We start from the raw sequence: 15,469 nt of genomic DNA on the forward strand, positions 1-15,469 counted from the left end.
GGCAGCGTGTGTACATCCCTTTGGAAAGTACAACTAACCCACATTACAAAGGACGGCAAGACATGTTTCCTTGTTTGCAATGTGTATTTGAAATAGACGAAGATTGTAAGATATTTGTTGTTCAACTCATTTGATGGCCTACAAACATTAAATAATTATTAATAATAATATACATTTTTTCATGAATTGCGTTGCATTATCTCAAACAGAATATGACCTTTAAAATTACCCTTCATAAAACATGTCTGTTTGAAAAGATTTCCTTTTGTAGTTTACATTTAAAATTGGGATAACCTGTGTGCAAGTGTTATGTAATGTATACATGTAGCGTCTTACGAACACATTATTTTATTCACACTGCATTGATAGTATGGCACTATTCGTATCTGTTTTGTCAGTCTCTGTGTGTGTAATACATAATGATGAAAGTACGAACTTACCTTACACAACCATAACGGAACTAACTGTATATAACAGTGTTGACTGTATAGCTAATCTCAACTTGTACATGCCATTTTGAAATGGTCACCTATTCTCCGTTTATAAAAACATGGACACGGACACTCACCTACACCAACTTTCCTTCTACACCTCCTGCCTCTGAATCCACGTCGACATAAACATTTCCATTTCAAGGGTCCAATCTGCTTGCAAGTGCCCCCATTGCGGCAACGTCTTTTATGACACCGACCTTGGCGAAAACAAGAGCAAAAGGTGCTTACTTTACAGATTGTGTTGATTCAACTTATAACATACTGCAGGTCCATAATATCAGTCACGGGCATGTTCTTGCTCACTGATAAATATCACCTTGGCTTGGGCACTGACGTCTTTGTCTAGTAGTTGAGATGCACGTAAAGAGCAATATTTAGAGTTCCTTCAATAATCATTTCAACATATTTTAATGACCACAGTGTAAAACAGTGGATTCCATCTCCTTAGGAAACATCTCCATTTATTACCGTTAGGTTTGCATGTTCAACTTCTGTTTGGTAGTATATATTGGTGTGAACACTGACGTGTGCGTGTGTGCGTGTGCGTTCGCGTGTATGTGTGTGTGTGCGCGCGTGTGTGTTTGTGTGTGTGTGTGTGGTTGTTGAGAAACATGTTAAATGGACTTTTTTTGATTTCCCATTACCAATTATTACAAATCTTTTCATGACAACATTGATAACTATAATGAAAAAGGCAGCGTGTGTACATCCCTTTGGAAAGTACAACTAACCCACATTACAAAGGACGGCAAGACATGTTTCCTTGTTTGCAATGTGTATTTGAAATAGACGAAGATTGTAAGATATTTGTTGTTCAACTCATTTGATGGCCTACAAACATTAAATAATTATTAATAATAATATACATTTTTTCATGAATTGCGTTGCATTATCTCAAACAGAATATGACCTTTAAAATTACCCTTCATAAAACATGTCTGTTTGAAAAGATTTCCTTTTGTAGTTTACATTTAAAATTGGGATAACCTGTGTGCAAGTGTTATGTAATGTATACATTTAGCGTCTTACGAACACATTATTTTATTCACACTGCATTGATAGTATGGCACTATTCGTATCTGTTTTGTCAGTCTCTGTGTGTGTAATACATAATGATGAAAGTACGAACTTACCTTACACAACCATAACGGAACTAACTGTATATAACAGTGTTGACTGTATAGCTAATCTCAACTTGTACATGCCATTTTGAAATGGTCACCTATTCTCCGTTTATAAAAACATGGACACGGACACTCACCTACACCAACTTTCCTTCTACACCTCCTGCCTCTGAATCCACGTCGACATAAACATTTCCATTTCAAGGGTCCAATCTGCTTGCAAGTGCCCCCATTGCGGCAACGTCTTTTATGACACCGACCTTGGCGAAAACAAGAGCAAAAGGTGCTTACTTTACAGATTGTGTTGATTCAACTTATAACATACTGCAGGTCCATAATATCAGTCACGGGCATGTTCTTGCTCACTGATAAATATCACCTTGGCTTGGGCACTGACGTCTTTGTCTAGTAGTTGAGATGCACGTAAAGAGCAATATTTAGAGTTCCTTCAATAATCATTTCAACATATTTTAATGACCACAGTGTAAAACAGTGGATTCCATCTCCTTAGGAAACATCTCCATTTATTACCGTTAGGTTTGCATGTTCAACTTCTGTTTGGTAGTATATATTGGTGTGAACACTGACGTGTGCGTGTGTGCGTGTGCGTTCGCGTGTATGTGTGTGTGTGCGCGCGTGTGTGTTTGTGTGTGTGTGTGTGGTTGTTGAGAAACATGTTAAATGGACTTTTTTTGATTTCCCATTACCAATTATTACAAATCTTTTCATGACAACATTGATAACTATAATGAAAAAGGCAGCGTGTGTACATCCCTTTGGAAAGTACAACTAACCCACATTACAAAGGACGGCAAGACATGTTTCCTTGTTTGCAATGTGTATTTGAAATAGACGAAGATTGTAAGATATTTGTTGTTCAACTCATTTGATGGCCTACAAACATTAAATAATTATTAATAATAATATACATTTTTTCATGAATTGCGTTGCATTATCTCAAACAGAATATGACCTTTAAAATTACCCTTCATAAAACATGTCTGTTTGAAAAGATTTCCTTTTGTAGTTTACATTTAAAATTGGGATAACCTGTGTGCAAGTGTTATGTAATGTATACATGTAGCGTCTTACGAACACATTATTTTATTCACACTGCATTGATAGTATGGCACTATTCGTATCTGTTTTGTCAGTCTCTGTGTGTGTAATACATAATGATGAAAGTACGAACTTACCTTACACAACCATAACGGAACTAACTGTATATAACAGTGTTGACTGTATAGCTAATCTCAACTTGTACATGCCATTTTGAAATGGTCACCTATTCTCCGTTTATAAAAACATGGACACGGACACTCACCTACACCAACTTTCCTTCTACACCTCCTGCCTCTGAATCCACGTCGACATAAACATTTCCATTTCAAGGGTCCAATCTGCTTGCAAGTGCCCCCATTGCGGCAACGTCTTTTATGACACCGACCTTGGCGAAAACAAGAGCAAAAGGTGCTTACTTTACAGATTGTGTTGATTCAACTTATAACATACTGCAGGTCCATAATATCAGTCACGGGCATGTTCTTGCTCACTGATAAATATCACCTTGGCTTGGGCACTGACGTCTTTGTCTAGTAGTTGAGATGCACGTAAAGAGCAATATTTAGAGTTCCTTCAATAATCATTTCAACATATTTTAATGACCACAGTGTAAAACAGTGGATTCCATCTCCTTAGGAAACATCTCCATTTATTACCGTTAGGTTTGCATGTTCAACTTCTGTTTGGTAGTATATATTGGTGTGAACACTGACGTGTGCGTGTGTGCGTGTGCGTTCGCGTGTATGTGTGTGTGTGCGCGCGTGTGTGTTTGTGTGTGTGTGTGTGGTTGTTGAGAAACATGTTAAATGGACTTTTTTTGATTTCCCATTACCAATTATTACAAATCTTTTCATGACAACATTGATAACTATAATGAAAAAGGCAGCGTGTGTACATCCCTTTGGAAAGTACAACTAACCCACATTACAAAGGACGGCAAGACATGTTTCCTTGTTTGCAATGTGTATTTGAAATAGACGAAGATTGTAAGATATTTGTTGTTCAACTCATTTGATGGCCTACAAACATTAAATAATTATTAATAATAATATACATTTTTTCATGAATTGCGTTGCATTATCTCAAACAGAATATGACCTTTAAAATTACCCTTCATAAAACATGTCTGTTTGAAAAGATTTCCTTTTGTAGTTTACATTTAAAATTGGGATAACCTGTGTGCAAGTGTTATGTAATGTATACATTTAGCGTCTTACGAACACATTATTTTATTCACACTGCATTGATAGTATGGCACTATTCGTATCTGTTTTGTCAGTCTCTGTGTGTGTAATACATAATGATGAAAGTACGAACTTACCTTACACAACCATAACGGAACTAACTGTATATAACAGTGTTGACTGTATAGCTAATCTCAACTTGTACATGCCATTTTGAAATGGTCACCTATTCTCCGTTTATAAAAACATGGACACGGACACTCACCTACACCAACTTTCCTTCTACACCTCCTGCCTCTGAATCCACGTCGACATAAACATTTCCATTTCAAGGGTCCAATCTGCTTGCAAGTGCCCCCATTGCGGCAACGTCTTTTATGACACCGACCTTGGCGAAAACAAGAGCAAAAGGTGCTTACTTTACAGATTGTGTTGATTCAACTTATAACATACTGCAGGTCCATAATATCAGTCACGGGCATGTTCTTGCTCACTGATAAATATCACCTTGGCTTGGGCACTGACGTCTTTGTCTAGTAGTTGAGATGCACGTAAAGAGCAATATTTAGAGTTCCTTCAATAATCATTTCAACATATTTTAATGACCACAGTGTAAAACAGTGGATTCCATCTCCTTAGGAAACATCTCCATTTATTACCGTTAGGTTTGCATGTTCAACTTCTGTTTGGTAGTATATATTGGTGTGAACACTGACGTGTGCGTGTGTGCGTGTGCGTTCGCGTGTATGTGTGTGTGTGCGCGCGTGTGTGTTTGTGTGTGTGTGTGTGGTTGTTGAGAAACATGTTAAATGGACTTTTTTTGATTTCCCATTACCAATTATTACAAATCTTTTCATGACAACATTGATAACTATAATGAAAAAGGCAGCGTGTGTACATCCCTTTGGAAAGTACAACTAACCCACATTACAAAGGACGGCAAGACATGTTTCCTTGTTTGCAATGTGTATTTGAAATAGACGAAGATTGTAAGATATTTGTTGTTCAACTCATTTGATGGCCTACAAACATTAAATAATTATTAATAATAATATACATTTTTTCATGAATTGCGTTGCATTATCTCAAACAGAATATGACCTTTAAAATTACCCTTCATAAAACATGTCTGTTTGAAAAGATTTCCTTTTGTAGTTTACATTTAAAATTGGGATAACCTGTGTGCAAGTGTTATGTAATGTATACATGTAGCGTCTTACGAACACATTATTTTATTCACACTGCATTGATAGTATGGCACTATTCGTATCTGTTTTGTCAGTCTCTGTGTGTGTAATACATAATGATGAAAGTACGAACTTACCTTACACAACCATAACGGAACTAACTGTATATAACAGTGTTGACTGTATAGCTAATCTCAACTTGTACATGCCATTTTGAAATGGTCACCTATTCTCCGTTTATAAAAACATGGACACGGACACTCACCTACACCAACTTTCCTTCTACACCTCCTGCCTCTGAATCCACGTCGACATAAACATTTCCATTTCAAGGGTCCAATCTGCTTGCAAGTGCCCCCATTGCGGCAACGTCTTTTATGACACCGACCTTGGCGAAAACAAGAGCAAAAGGTGCTTACTTTACAGATTGTGTTGATTCAACTTATAACATACTGCAGGTCCATAATATCAGTCACGGGCATGTTCTTGCTCACTGATAAATATCACCTTGGCTTGGGCACTGACGTCTTTGTCTAGTAGTTGAGATGCACGTAAAGAGCAATATTTAGAGTTCCTTCAATAATCATTTCAACATATTTTAATGACCACAGTGTAAAACAGTGGATTCCATCTCCTTAGGAAACATCTCCATTTATTACCGTTAGGTTTGCATGTTCAACTTCTGTTTGGTAGTATATATTGGTGTGAACACTGACGTGTGCGTGTGTGCGTGTGCGTTCGCGTGTATGTGTGTGTGTGCGCGCGTGTGTGTTTGTGTGTGTGTGTGTGGTTGTTGAGAAACATGTTAAATGGACTTTTTTTGATTTCCCATTACCAATTATTACAAATCTTTTCATGACAACATTGATAACTATAATGAAAAAGGCAGCGTGTGTACATCCCTTTGGAAAGTACAACTAACCCACATTACGAAGATTGTAAGATATTTGTTGTTCAACTCATTTGATGGCCTACAAACATTAAATAATTATTAATAATAATATACATTTTTTCATGAATTGCGTTGCATTATCTCAAACAGAATATGACCTTTAAAATTACCCTTCATAAAACATGTCTGTTTGAAAAGATTTCCTTTTGTAGTTTACATTTAAAATTGGGATAACCTGTGTGCAAGTGTTATGTAATGTATACATGTAGCGTCTTACGAACACATTATTTTATTCACACTGCATTGATAGTATGGCACTATTCGTATCTGTTTTGTCAGTCTCTGTGTGTGTAATACATAATGATGAAAGTACGAACTTACCTTACACAACCATAACGGAACTAACTGTATATAACAGTGTTGACTGTATAGCTAATCTCAACTTGTACATGCCATTTTGAAATGGTCACCTATTCTCCGTTTATAAAAACATGGACACGGACACTCACCTACACCAACTTTCCTTCTACACCTCCTGCCTCTGAATCCACGTCGACATAAACATTTCCATTTCAAGGGTCCAATCTGCTTGCAAGTGCCCCCATTGCGGCAACGTCTTTTATGACACCGACCTTGGCGAAAACAAGAGCAAAAGGTGCTTACTTTACAGATTGTGTTGATTCAACTTATAACATACTGCAGGTCCATAATATCAGTCACGGGCATGTTCTTGCTCACTGATAAATATCACCTTGGCTTGGGCACTGACGTCTTTGTCTAGTAGTTGAGATGCACGTAAAGAGCAATATTTAGAGTTCCTTCAATAATCATTTCAACATATTTTAATGACCACAGTGTAAAACAGTGGATTCCATCTCCTTAGGAAACATCTCCATTTATTACCGTTAGGTTTGCATGTTCAACTTCTGTTTGGTAGTATATATTGGTGTGAACACTGACGTGTGCGTGTGTGCGTGTGCGTTCGCGTGTATGTGTGTGTGTGCGCGCGTGTGTGTTTGTGTGTGTGTGTGTGGTTGTTGAGAAACATGTTAAATGGACTTTTTTTGATTTCCCATTACCAATTATTACAAATCTTTTCATGACAACATTGATAACTATAATGAAAAAGGCAGCGTGTGTACATCCCTTTGGAAAGTACAACTAACCCACATTACAAAGGACGGCAAGACATGTTTCCTTGTTTGCAATGTGTATTTGAAATAGACGAAGATTGTAAGATATTTGTTGTTCAACTCATTTGATGGCCTACAAACATTAAATAATTATTAATAATAATATACATTTTTTCATGAATTGCGTTGCATTATCTCAAACAGAATATGACCTTTAAAATTACCCTTCATAAAACATGTCTGTTTGAAAAGATTTCCTTTTGTAGTTTACATTTAAAATTGGGATAACCTGTGTGCAAGTGTTATGTAATGTATACATGTAGCGTCTTACGAACACATTATTTTATTCACACTGCATTGATAGTATGGCACTATTCGTATCTGTTTTGTCAGTCTCTGTGTGTGTAATACATAATGATGAAAGTACGAACTTACCTTACACACCCATAACGGAACTAACTGTATATAACAGTGTTGACTGTATAGCTAATCTCAACTTGTACATGCCATTTTGAAATGGTCACCTATTCTCCGTTTATAAAAACATGGACACGGACACTCACCTACACCAACTTTCCTTCTACACCTCCTGCCTCTGAATCCACGTCGACATAAACATTTCCATTTCAAGGGTCCAATCTGCTTGCAAGTGCCCCCATTGCGGCAACGTCTTTTATGACACCGACCTTGGCGAAAACAAGAGCAAAAGGTGCTTACTTTACAGATTGTGTTGATTCAACTTATAACATACTGCAGGTCCATAATATCAGTCACGGGCATGTTCTTGCTCACTGATAAATATCACCTTGGCTTGGGCACTGACGTCTTTGTCTAGTAGTTGAGATGCACGTAAAGAGCAATATTTAGAGTTCCTTCAATAATCATTTCAACATATTTTAATGACCACAGTGTAAAACAGTGGATTCCATCTCCTTAGGAAACATCTCCATTTATTACCGTTAGGTTTGCATGTTCAACTTCTGTTTGGTAGTATATATTGGTGTGAACACTGACGTGTGCGTGTGTGCGTGTGCGTTCGCGTGTATGTGTATGTGTGCGCGCGTGTGTGTTTGTGTGTGTGTGTGTGGTTGTTGAGAAACATGTTAAATGGACTTTTTTTGATTTCCCATTACCAATTATTACAAATCTTTTCATGACAACATTGATAACTATAATGAAAAAGGCAGCGTGTGTACATCCCTTTGGAAAGTACAACTAACCCACATTACGAAGATTGTAAGATATTTGTTGTTCAACTCATTTGATGGCCTACAAACATTAAATAATTATTAATAATAATATACATTTTTTCATGAATTGCGTTGCATTATCTCAAACAGAATATGACCTTTAAAATTACCCTTCATAAAACATGTCTGTTTGAAAAGATTTCCTTTTGTAGTTTACATTTAAAATTGGGATAACCTGTGTGCAAGTGTTATGTAATGTATACATGTAGCGTCTTACGAACACATTATTTTATTCACACTGCATTGATAGTATGGCACTATTCGTATCTGTTTTGTCAGTCTCTGTGTGTGTAATACATAATGATGAAAGTACGAACTTACCTTACACAACCATAACGGAACTAACTGTATATAACAGTGTTGACTGTATAGCTAATCTCAACTTGTACATGCCATTTTGAAATGGTCACCTATTCTCCGTTTATAAAAACATGGACACGGACACTCACCTACACCAACTTTCCTTCTACACCTCCTGCCTCTGAATCCACGTCGACATAAACATTTCCATTTCAAGGGTCCAATCTGCTTGCAAGTGCCCCCATTGCGGCAACGTCTTTTATGACACCGACCTTGGCGAAAACAAGAGCAAAAGGTGCTTACTTTACAGATTGTGTTGATTCAACTTATAACATACTGCAGGTCCATAATATCAGTCACGGGCATGTTCTTGCTCACTGATAAATATCACCTTGGCTTGGGCACTGACGTCTTTGTCTAGTAGTTGAGATGCACGTAAAGAGCAATATTTAGAGTTCCTTCAATAATCATTTCAACATATTTTAATGACCACAGTGTAAAACAGTGGATTCCATCTCCTTAGGAAACATCTCCATTTATTACCGTTAGGTTTGCATGTTCAACTTCTGTTTGGTAGTATATATTGGTGTGAACACTGACGTGTGCGTGTGTGCGTGTGCGTTCGCGTGTATGTGTGTGTGTGCGCGCGTGTGTGTTTGTGTGTGTGTGTGTGGTTGTTGAGAAACATGTTAAATGGACTTTTTTTGATTTCCCATTACCAATTATTACAAATCTTTTCATGACAACATTGATAACTATAATGAAAAAGGCAGCGTGTGTACATCCCTTTGGAAAGTACAACTAACCCACATTACAAAGGACGGCAAGACATGTTTCCTTGTTTGCAATGTGTATTTGAAATAGACGAAGATTGTAAGATATTTGTTGTTCAACTCATTTGATGGCCTACAAACATTAAATAATTATTAATAATAATATACATTTTTTCATGAATTGCGTTGCATTATCTCAAACAGAATATGACCTTTAAAATTACCCTTCATAAAACATGTCTGTTTGAAAAGATTTCCTTTTGTAGTTTACATTTAAAATTGGGATAACCTGTGTGCAAGTGTTATGTAATGTATACATGTAGCGTCTTACGAACACATTATTTTATTCACACTGCATTGATAGTATGGCACTATTCGTATCTGTTTTGTCAGTCTCTGTGTGTGTAATACATAATGATGAAAGTACGAACTTACCTTACACAACCATAACGGAACTAACTGTATATAACAGTGTTGACTGTATAGCTAATCTCAACTTGTACATGCCATTTTGAAATGGTCACCTATTCTCCGTTTATAAAAACATGGACACGGACACTCACCTACACCAACTTTCCTTCTACACCTCCTGCCTCTGAATCCACGTCGACATAAACATTTCCATTTCAAGGGTCCAATCTGCTTGCAAGTGCCCCCATTGCGGCAACGTCTTTTATGACACCGACCTTGGCGAAAACAAGAGCAAAAGGTGCTTACTTTACAGATTGTGTTGATTCAACTTATAACATACTGCAGGTCCATAATATCAGTCACGGGCATGTTCTTGCTCACTGATAAATATCACCTTGGCTTGGGCACTGACGTCTTTGTCTAGTAGTTGAGATGCACGTAAAGAGCAATATTTAGAGTTCCTTCAATAATCATTTCAACATATTTTAATGACCACAGTGTAAAACAGTGGATTCCATCTCCTTAGGAAACATCTCCATTTATTACCGTTAGGTTTGCATGTTCAACTTCTGTTTGGTAGTATATATTGGTGTGAACACTGACGTGTGCGTGTGTGCGTGTGCGTTCGCGTGTATGTGTGTGTGTGCGCGCGTGTGTGTTTGTGTGTGTGTGTGTGGTTGTTGAGAAACATGTTAAATGGACTTTTTTTGATTTCCCATTACCAATTATTACAAATCTTTTCATGACAACATTGATAACTATAATGAAAAAGGCAGCGTGTGTACATCCCTTTGGAAAGTACAACTAACCCACATTACAAAGGACGGCAAGACATGTTTCCTTGTTTGCAATGTGTATTTGAAATAGACGAAGATTGTAAGATATTTGTTGTTCAACTCATTTGATGGCCTACAAACATTAAATAATTATTAATAATAATATACATTTTTTCATGAATTGCGTTGCATTATCTCAAACAGAATATGACCTTTAAAATTACCCTTCATAAAACATGTCTGTTTGAAAAGATTTCCTTTTGTAGTTTACATTTAAAATTGGGATAACCTGTGTGCAAGTGTTATGTAATGTATACATGTAGCGTCTTACGAACACATTATTTTATTCACACTGCATTGATAGTATGGCACTATTCGTATCTGTTTTGTCAGTCTCTGTGTGTGTAATACATAATGATGAAAGTACGAACTTACCTTACACAACCATAACGGAACTAACTGTATATAACAGTGTTGACTGTATAGCTAATCTCAACTTGTACATGCCATTTTGAAATGGTCACCTATTCTCCGTTTATAAAAACATGGACACGGACACTCACCTACACCAACTTTCCTTCTACACCTCCTGCCTCTGAATCCACGTCGACATAAACATTTCCATTTCAAGGGTCCAATCTGCTTGCAAGTGCCCCCATTGCGGCAACGTCTTTTATGACACCGACCTTGGCGAAAACAAGAGCAAAAGGTGCTTACTTTACAGATTGTGTTGATTCAACTTATAACATACTGCAGGTCCATAATATCAGTCACGGGCATGTTCTTGCTCACTGATAAATATCACCTTGGCTTGGGCACTGACGTCTTTGTCTAGTAGTTGAGATGCACGTAAAGAGCAATATTTAGAGTTCCTTCAATAATCATTTCAACATATTTTAATGACCACAGTGTAAAACAGTGGATTCCATCTCCTTAGGAAACATCTCCATTTATTACCGTTAGGTTTGCATGTTCAACTTCTGTTTGGTAGTATATATTGGTGTGAACACTGACGTGTGCGTGTGTGCGTGTGCGTTCGCGTGTATGTGTGTGTGTGCGCGCGTGTGTGTTTGTGTGTGTGTGTGTGGTTGTTGAGAAACATGTTAAATGGACTTTTTTTGATTTCCCATTACCAATTATTACAAATCTTTTCATGACAACATTGATAACTATAATGAAAAAGGCAGCGTGTGTACATCCCTTTGGAAAGTACAACTAACCCACATTACAAAGGACGGCAAGACATGTTTCCTTGTTTGCAATGTGTATTTGAAATAGACGAAGATTGTAAGATATTTGTTGTTCAACTCATTTGATGGCCTACAAACATTAAATAATTATTAATAATAATATACATTTTTTCATGAATTGCGTTGCATTATCTCAAACAGAATATGACCTTTAAAATTACCCTTCATAAAACATGTCTGTTTGAAAAGATTTCCTTTTGTAGTTTACATTTAAAATTGGGATAACCTGTGTGCAAGTGTTATGTAATGTATACATGTAGCGTCTTACGAACACATTATTTTATTCACACTGCATTGATAGTATGGCACTATTCGTATCTGTTTTGTCAGTCTCTGTGTGTGTAATACATAATGATGAAAGTACGAACTTACCTTACACACCCATAACGGAACTAACTGTATATAACAGTGTTGACTGTATAGCTAATCTCAACTTGTACATGCCATTTTGAAATGGTCACCTATTCTCCGTTTATAAAAACATGGACACGGACACTCACCTACACCAACTTTCCTTCTACACCTCCTGCCTCTGAATCCACGTCGACATAAACATTTCCATTTCAAGGGTCCAATCTGCTTGCAAGTGCCCCCATTGCGGCAACGTCTTTTATGACACCGACCTTGGCGAAAACAAGAGCAAAAGGTGCTTACTTTACAGATTGTGTTGATTCAACTTATAACATACTGCAGGTCCATAATATCAGTCACGGGCATGTTCTTGCTCACTGATAAATATCACCTTGGCTTGGGCACTGACGTCTTTGTCTAGTAGTTGAGATGCACGTAAAGAGCAATATTTAGAGTTCCTTCAATAATCATTTCAACATATTTTAATGACCACAGTGTAAAACAGTGGATTCCATCTCCTTAGGAAACATCTCCATTTATTACCGTTAGGTTTGCATGTTCAACTTCTGTTTGGTAGTATATATTGGTGTGAACACTGACGTGTGCGTGTGTGCGTGTGCGTTCGCGTGTATGTGTGTGTGTGCGCGCGTGTGTGTTTGTGTGTGTGTGTGTGGTTGTTGAGAAACATGTTAAATGGACTTTTTTTGATTTCCCATTACCAATTATTACAAATCTTTTCATGACAACATTGATAACTATAATGAAAAAGGCAGCGTGTGTACATCCCTTTGGAAAGTACAACTAACCCACATTACAAAGGACGGCAAGACATGTTTCCTTGTTTGCAATGTGTATTTGAAATAGACGAAGATTGTAAGATATTTGTTGTTCAACTCATTTGATGGCCTACAAACATTAAATAATTATTAATAATAATATACATTTTTTCATGAATTGCGTTGCATTATCTCAAACAGAATATGACCTTTAAAATTACCCTTCATAAAACATGTCTGTTTGAAAAGATTTCCTTTTGTAGTTTACATTTAAAATTGGGATAACCTGTGTGCAAGTGTTATGTAATGTATACATGTAGCGTCTTACGAACACATTATTTTATTCACACTGCATTGATAGTATGGCACTATTCGTATCTGTTTTGTCAGTCTCTGTGTGTGTAATACATAATGATGAAAGTACGAACTTACCTTACACAACCATAACGGAACTAACTGTATATAACAGTGTTGACTGTATAGCTAATCTCAACTTGTACATGCCATTTTGAAATGGTCACCTATTCTCCGTTTATAAAAACATGGACACGGACACTCACCTACACCAACTTTCCTTCTACACCTCCTGCCTCTGAATCCACGTCGACATAAACATTTCCATTTCAAGGGTCCAATCTGCTTGCAAGTGCCCCCATTGCGGCAACGTCTTTTATGACACCGACCTTGGCGAAAACAAGAGCAAAAGGTGCTTACTTTACAGATTGTGTTGATTCAACTTATAACATACTGCAGGTCCATAATATCAGTCACGGGCATGTTCTTGCTCACTGATAAATATCACCTTGGCTTGGGCACTGACGTCTTTGTCTAGTAGTTGAGATGCACGTAAAGAGCAATATTTAGAGTTCCTTCAATAATCATTTCAACATATTTTAATGACCACAGTGTAAAACAGTGGATTCCATCTCCTTAGGAAACATCTCCATTTATTACCGTTAGGTTTGCATGTTCAACTTCTGTTTGGTAGTATATATTGGTGTGAACACTGACGTGTGCGTGTGTGCGTGTGCGTTCGCGTGTATGTGTGTGTGTGCGCGCGTGTGTGTTTGTGTGTGTGTGTGTGGTTGTTGAGAAACATGTTAAATGGACTTTTTTTGATTTCCCATTACCAATTATTACAAATCTTTTCATGACAACATTGATAACTATAATGAAAAAGGCAGCGTGTGTACATCCCTTTGGAAAGTACAACTAACCCACATTACAAAGGACGGCAAGACATGTTTCCTTGTTTGCAATGTGTATTTGAAATAGACGAAGACTGTAAGATATTTGTTGTTCAACTCATTTGATGGCCTACAAACATTAAATAATTATTAATAATAATATACATTTTTTCATGAATTGCGTTGCATTATCTCAAACAGAATATGACCTTTAAAATTACCCTTCATAAAACATGTCTGTTTGAAAAGATTTCCTTTTGTAGTTTACATTTAAAATTGGGATAACCTGTGTGCAAGTGTTATGTAATGTATACATGTAGCGTCTTACGAACACATTATTTTATTCACACTGCATTGATAGTATGGCACTATTCGTATCTGTTTTGTCAGTCTCTGTGTGTGTAATACATAATGATGAAAGTACGAACTTACCTTACACAACCATAACGGAACTAACTGTATATAACAGTGTTGACTGTATAGCTAATCTCAACTTGTACATGCCATTTTGAAATGGTCACCTATTCTCCGTTTATAAAAACATGGACACGGACACTCACCTACACCAACTTTCCTTCTACACCTCCTGCCTCTGAATCCACGTCGACATAAACATTTCCATTTCAAGGGTCCAATCTGCTTGCAAGTGCCCCCATTGCGGCAACGTCTTTTATGACACCGACCTTGGCGAAAACAAGAGCAAAAGGTGCTTACTTTACAGATTGTGTTGATTCAACTTATAACATACTGCAGGTCCATAATATCAGTCACGGGCATGTTCTTGCTCACTGATAAATATCACCTTGGCTTGGGCACTGACGTCTTTGTCTAGTAGTTGAGATGCACGTAAAGAGCAATATTTAGAGTTCCTTCAATAATCATTTCAACATATTTTAATGACCACAGTGTAAAACAGTGGATTCCATCTCCTTAGGAAACATCTCCATTTATTACCGTTAGGTTTGCATGTTCAACTTCTGTTTGGTAGTATATATTGGTGTGAACACTGACGTGTGCGTGTGTGCGTGTGCGTTCGCGTGTATGTGTGTGTGTGCGCGCGTGTGTGTTTGTGTGTGTGTGTGTGGTTGTTGAGAAACATGTTAAATGGACTTTTTTTGATTTCCCATTACCAATTATTACAAATCTTTTCATGACAACATTGATAACTATAATGAAAAAGGCAGCGTGTGTACATCCCTTTGGAAAGTACAACTAACCCACATTACAAAGGACGGCAAGACATGTTTCCTTGTTTGCAATGTGTATTTGAAATAGACGAAGATTGTAAGATATTTGTTGTTCAACTCATTTGATGGCCT

At 37.1% G+C, this 15,469-nt stretch overlaps 1 protein-coding gene across 4 annotated transcripts in view; it reads right to left on the reverse strand.

Moving 5' to 3' along the window:
• LOC124110407 overlaps positions 1 to 15,469 on the reverse strand; it is a 97,805-nt gene that overhangs the window by 33,456 nt on the left and 48,880 nt on the right. For all 4 annotated transcript variants that reach the window (XM_048381193.1, XM_048381192.1, XM_048381191.1 and 1 more), the window contains exons 22-34: positions 14,711 to 14,833; positions 13,524 to 13,646; positions 12,337 to 12,459; positions 11,150 to 11,272; positions 9,963 to 10,085; positions 8,776 to 8,898; positions 7,640 to 7,762; positions 6,453 to 6,575; positions 5,317 to 5,439; positions 4,130 to 4,252; positions 2,943 to 3,065; positions 1,756 to 1,878; positions 569 to 691 (exon numbers count right to left, since the gene is read on the reverse strand). In XM_048381193.1, the coding sequence (XP_048237150.1) occupies positions 569 to 691; positions 1,756 to 1,878; positions 2,943 to 3,065; positions 4,130 to 4,252; positions 5,317 to 5,439; positions 6,453 to 6,575; positions 7,640 to 7,762; positions 8,776 to 8,898; positions 9,963 to 10,085; positions 11,150 to 11,272; positions 12,337 to 12,459; positions 13,524 to 13,646; positions 14,711 to 14,833 (1,599 nt within the window). The remainder of the gene's footprint in view (positions 1 to 568; positions 692 to 1,755; positions 1,879 to 2,942; positions 3,066 to 4,129; positions 4,253 to 5,316; positions 5,440 to 6,452; positions 6,576 to 7,639; positions 7,763 to 8,775; positions 8,899 to 9,962; positions 10,086 to 11,149; positions 11,273 to 12,336; positions 12,460 to 13,523; positions 13,647 to 14,710; positions 14,834 to 15,469) is intronic.

The sequence above is a fragment of the Haliotis rufescens genome, unplaced genomic scaffold, assembly GCF_023055435.1.
Source record: "Haliotis rufescens isolate VD_foot unplaced genomic scaffold, xgHalRufe1.0.p SCAF_36, whole genome shotgun sequence".
Lineage (NCBI taxonomy): Eukaryota > Metazoa > Mollusca > Gastropoda > Lepetellida > Haliotidae > Haliotis > Haliotis rufescens.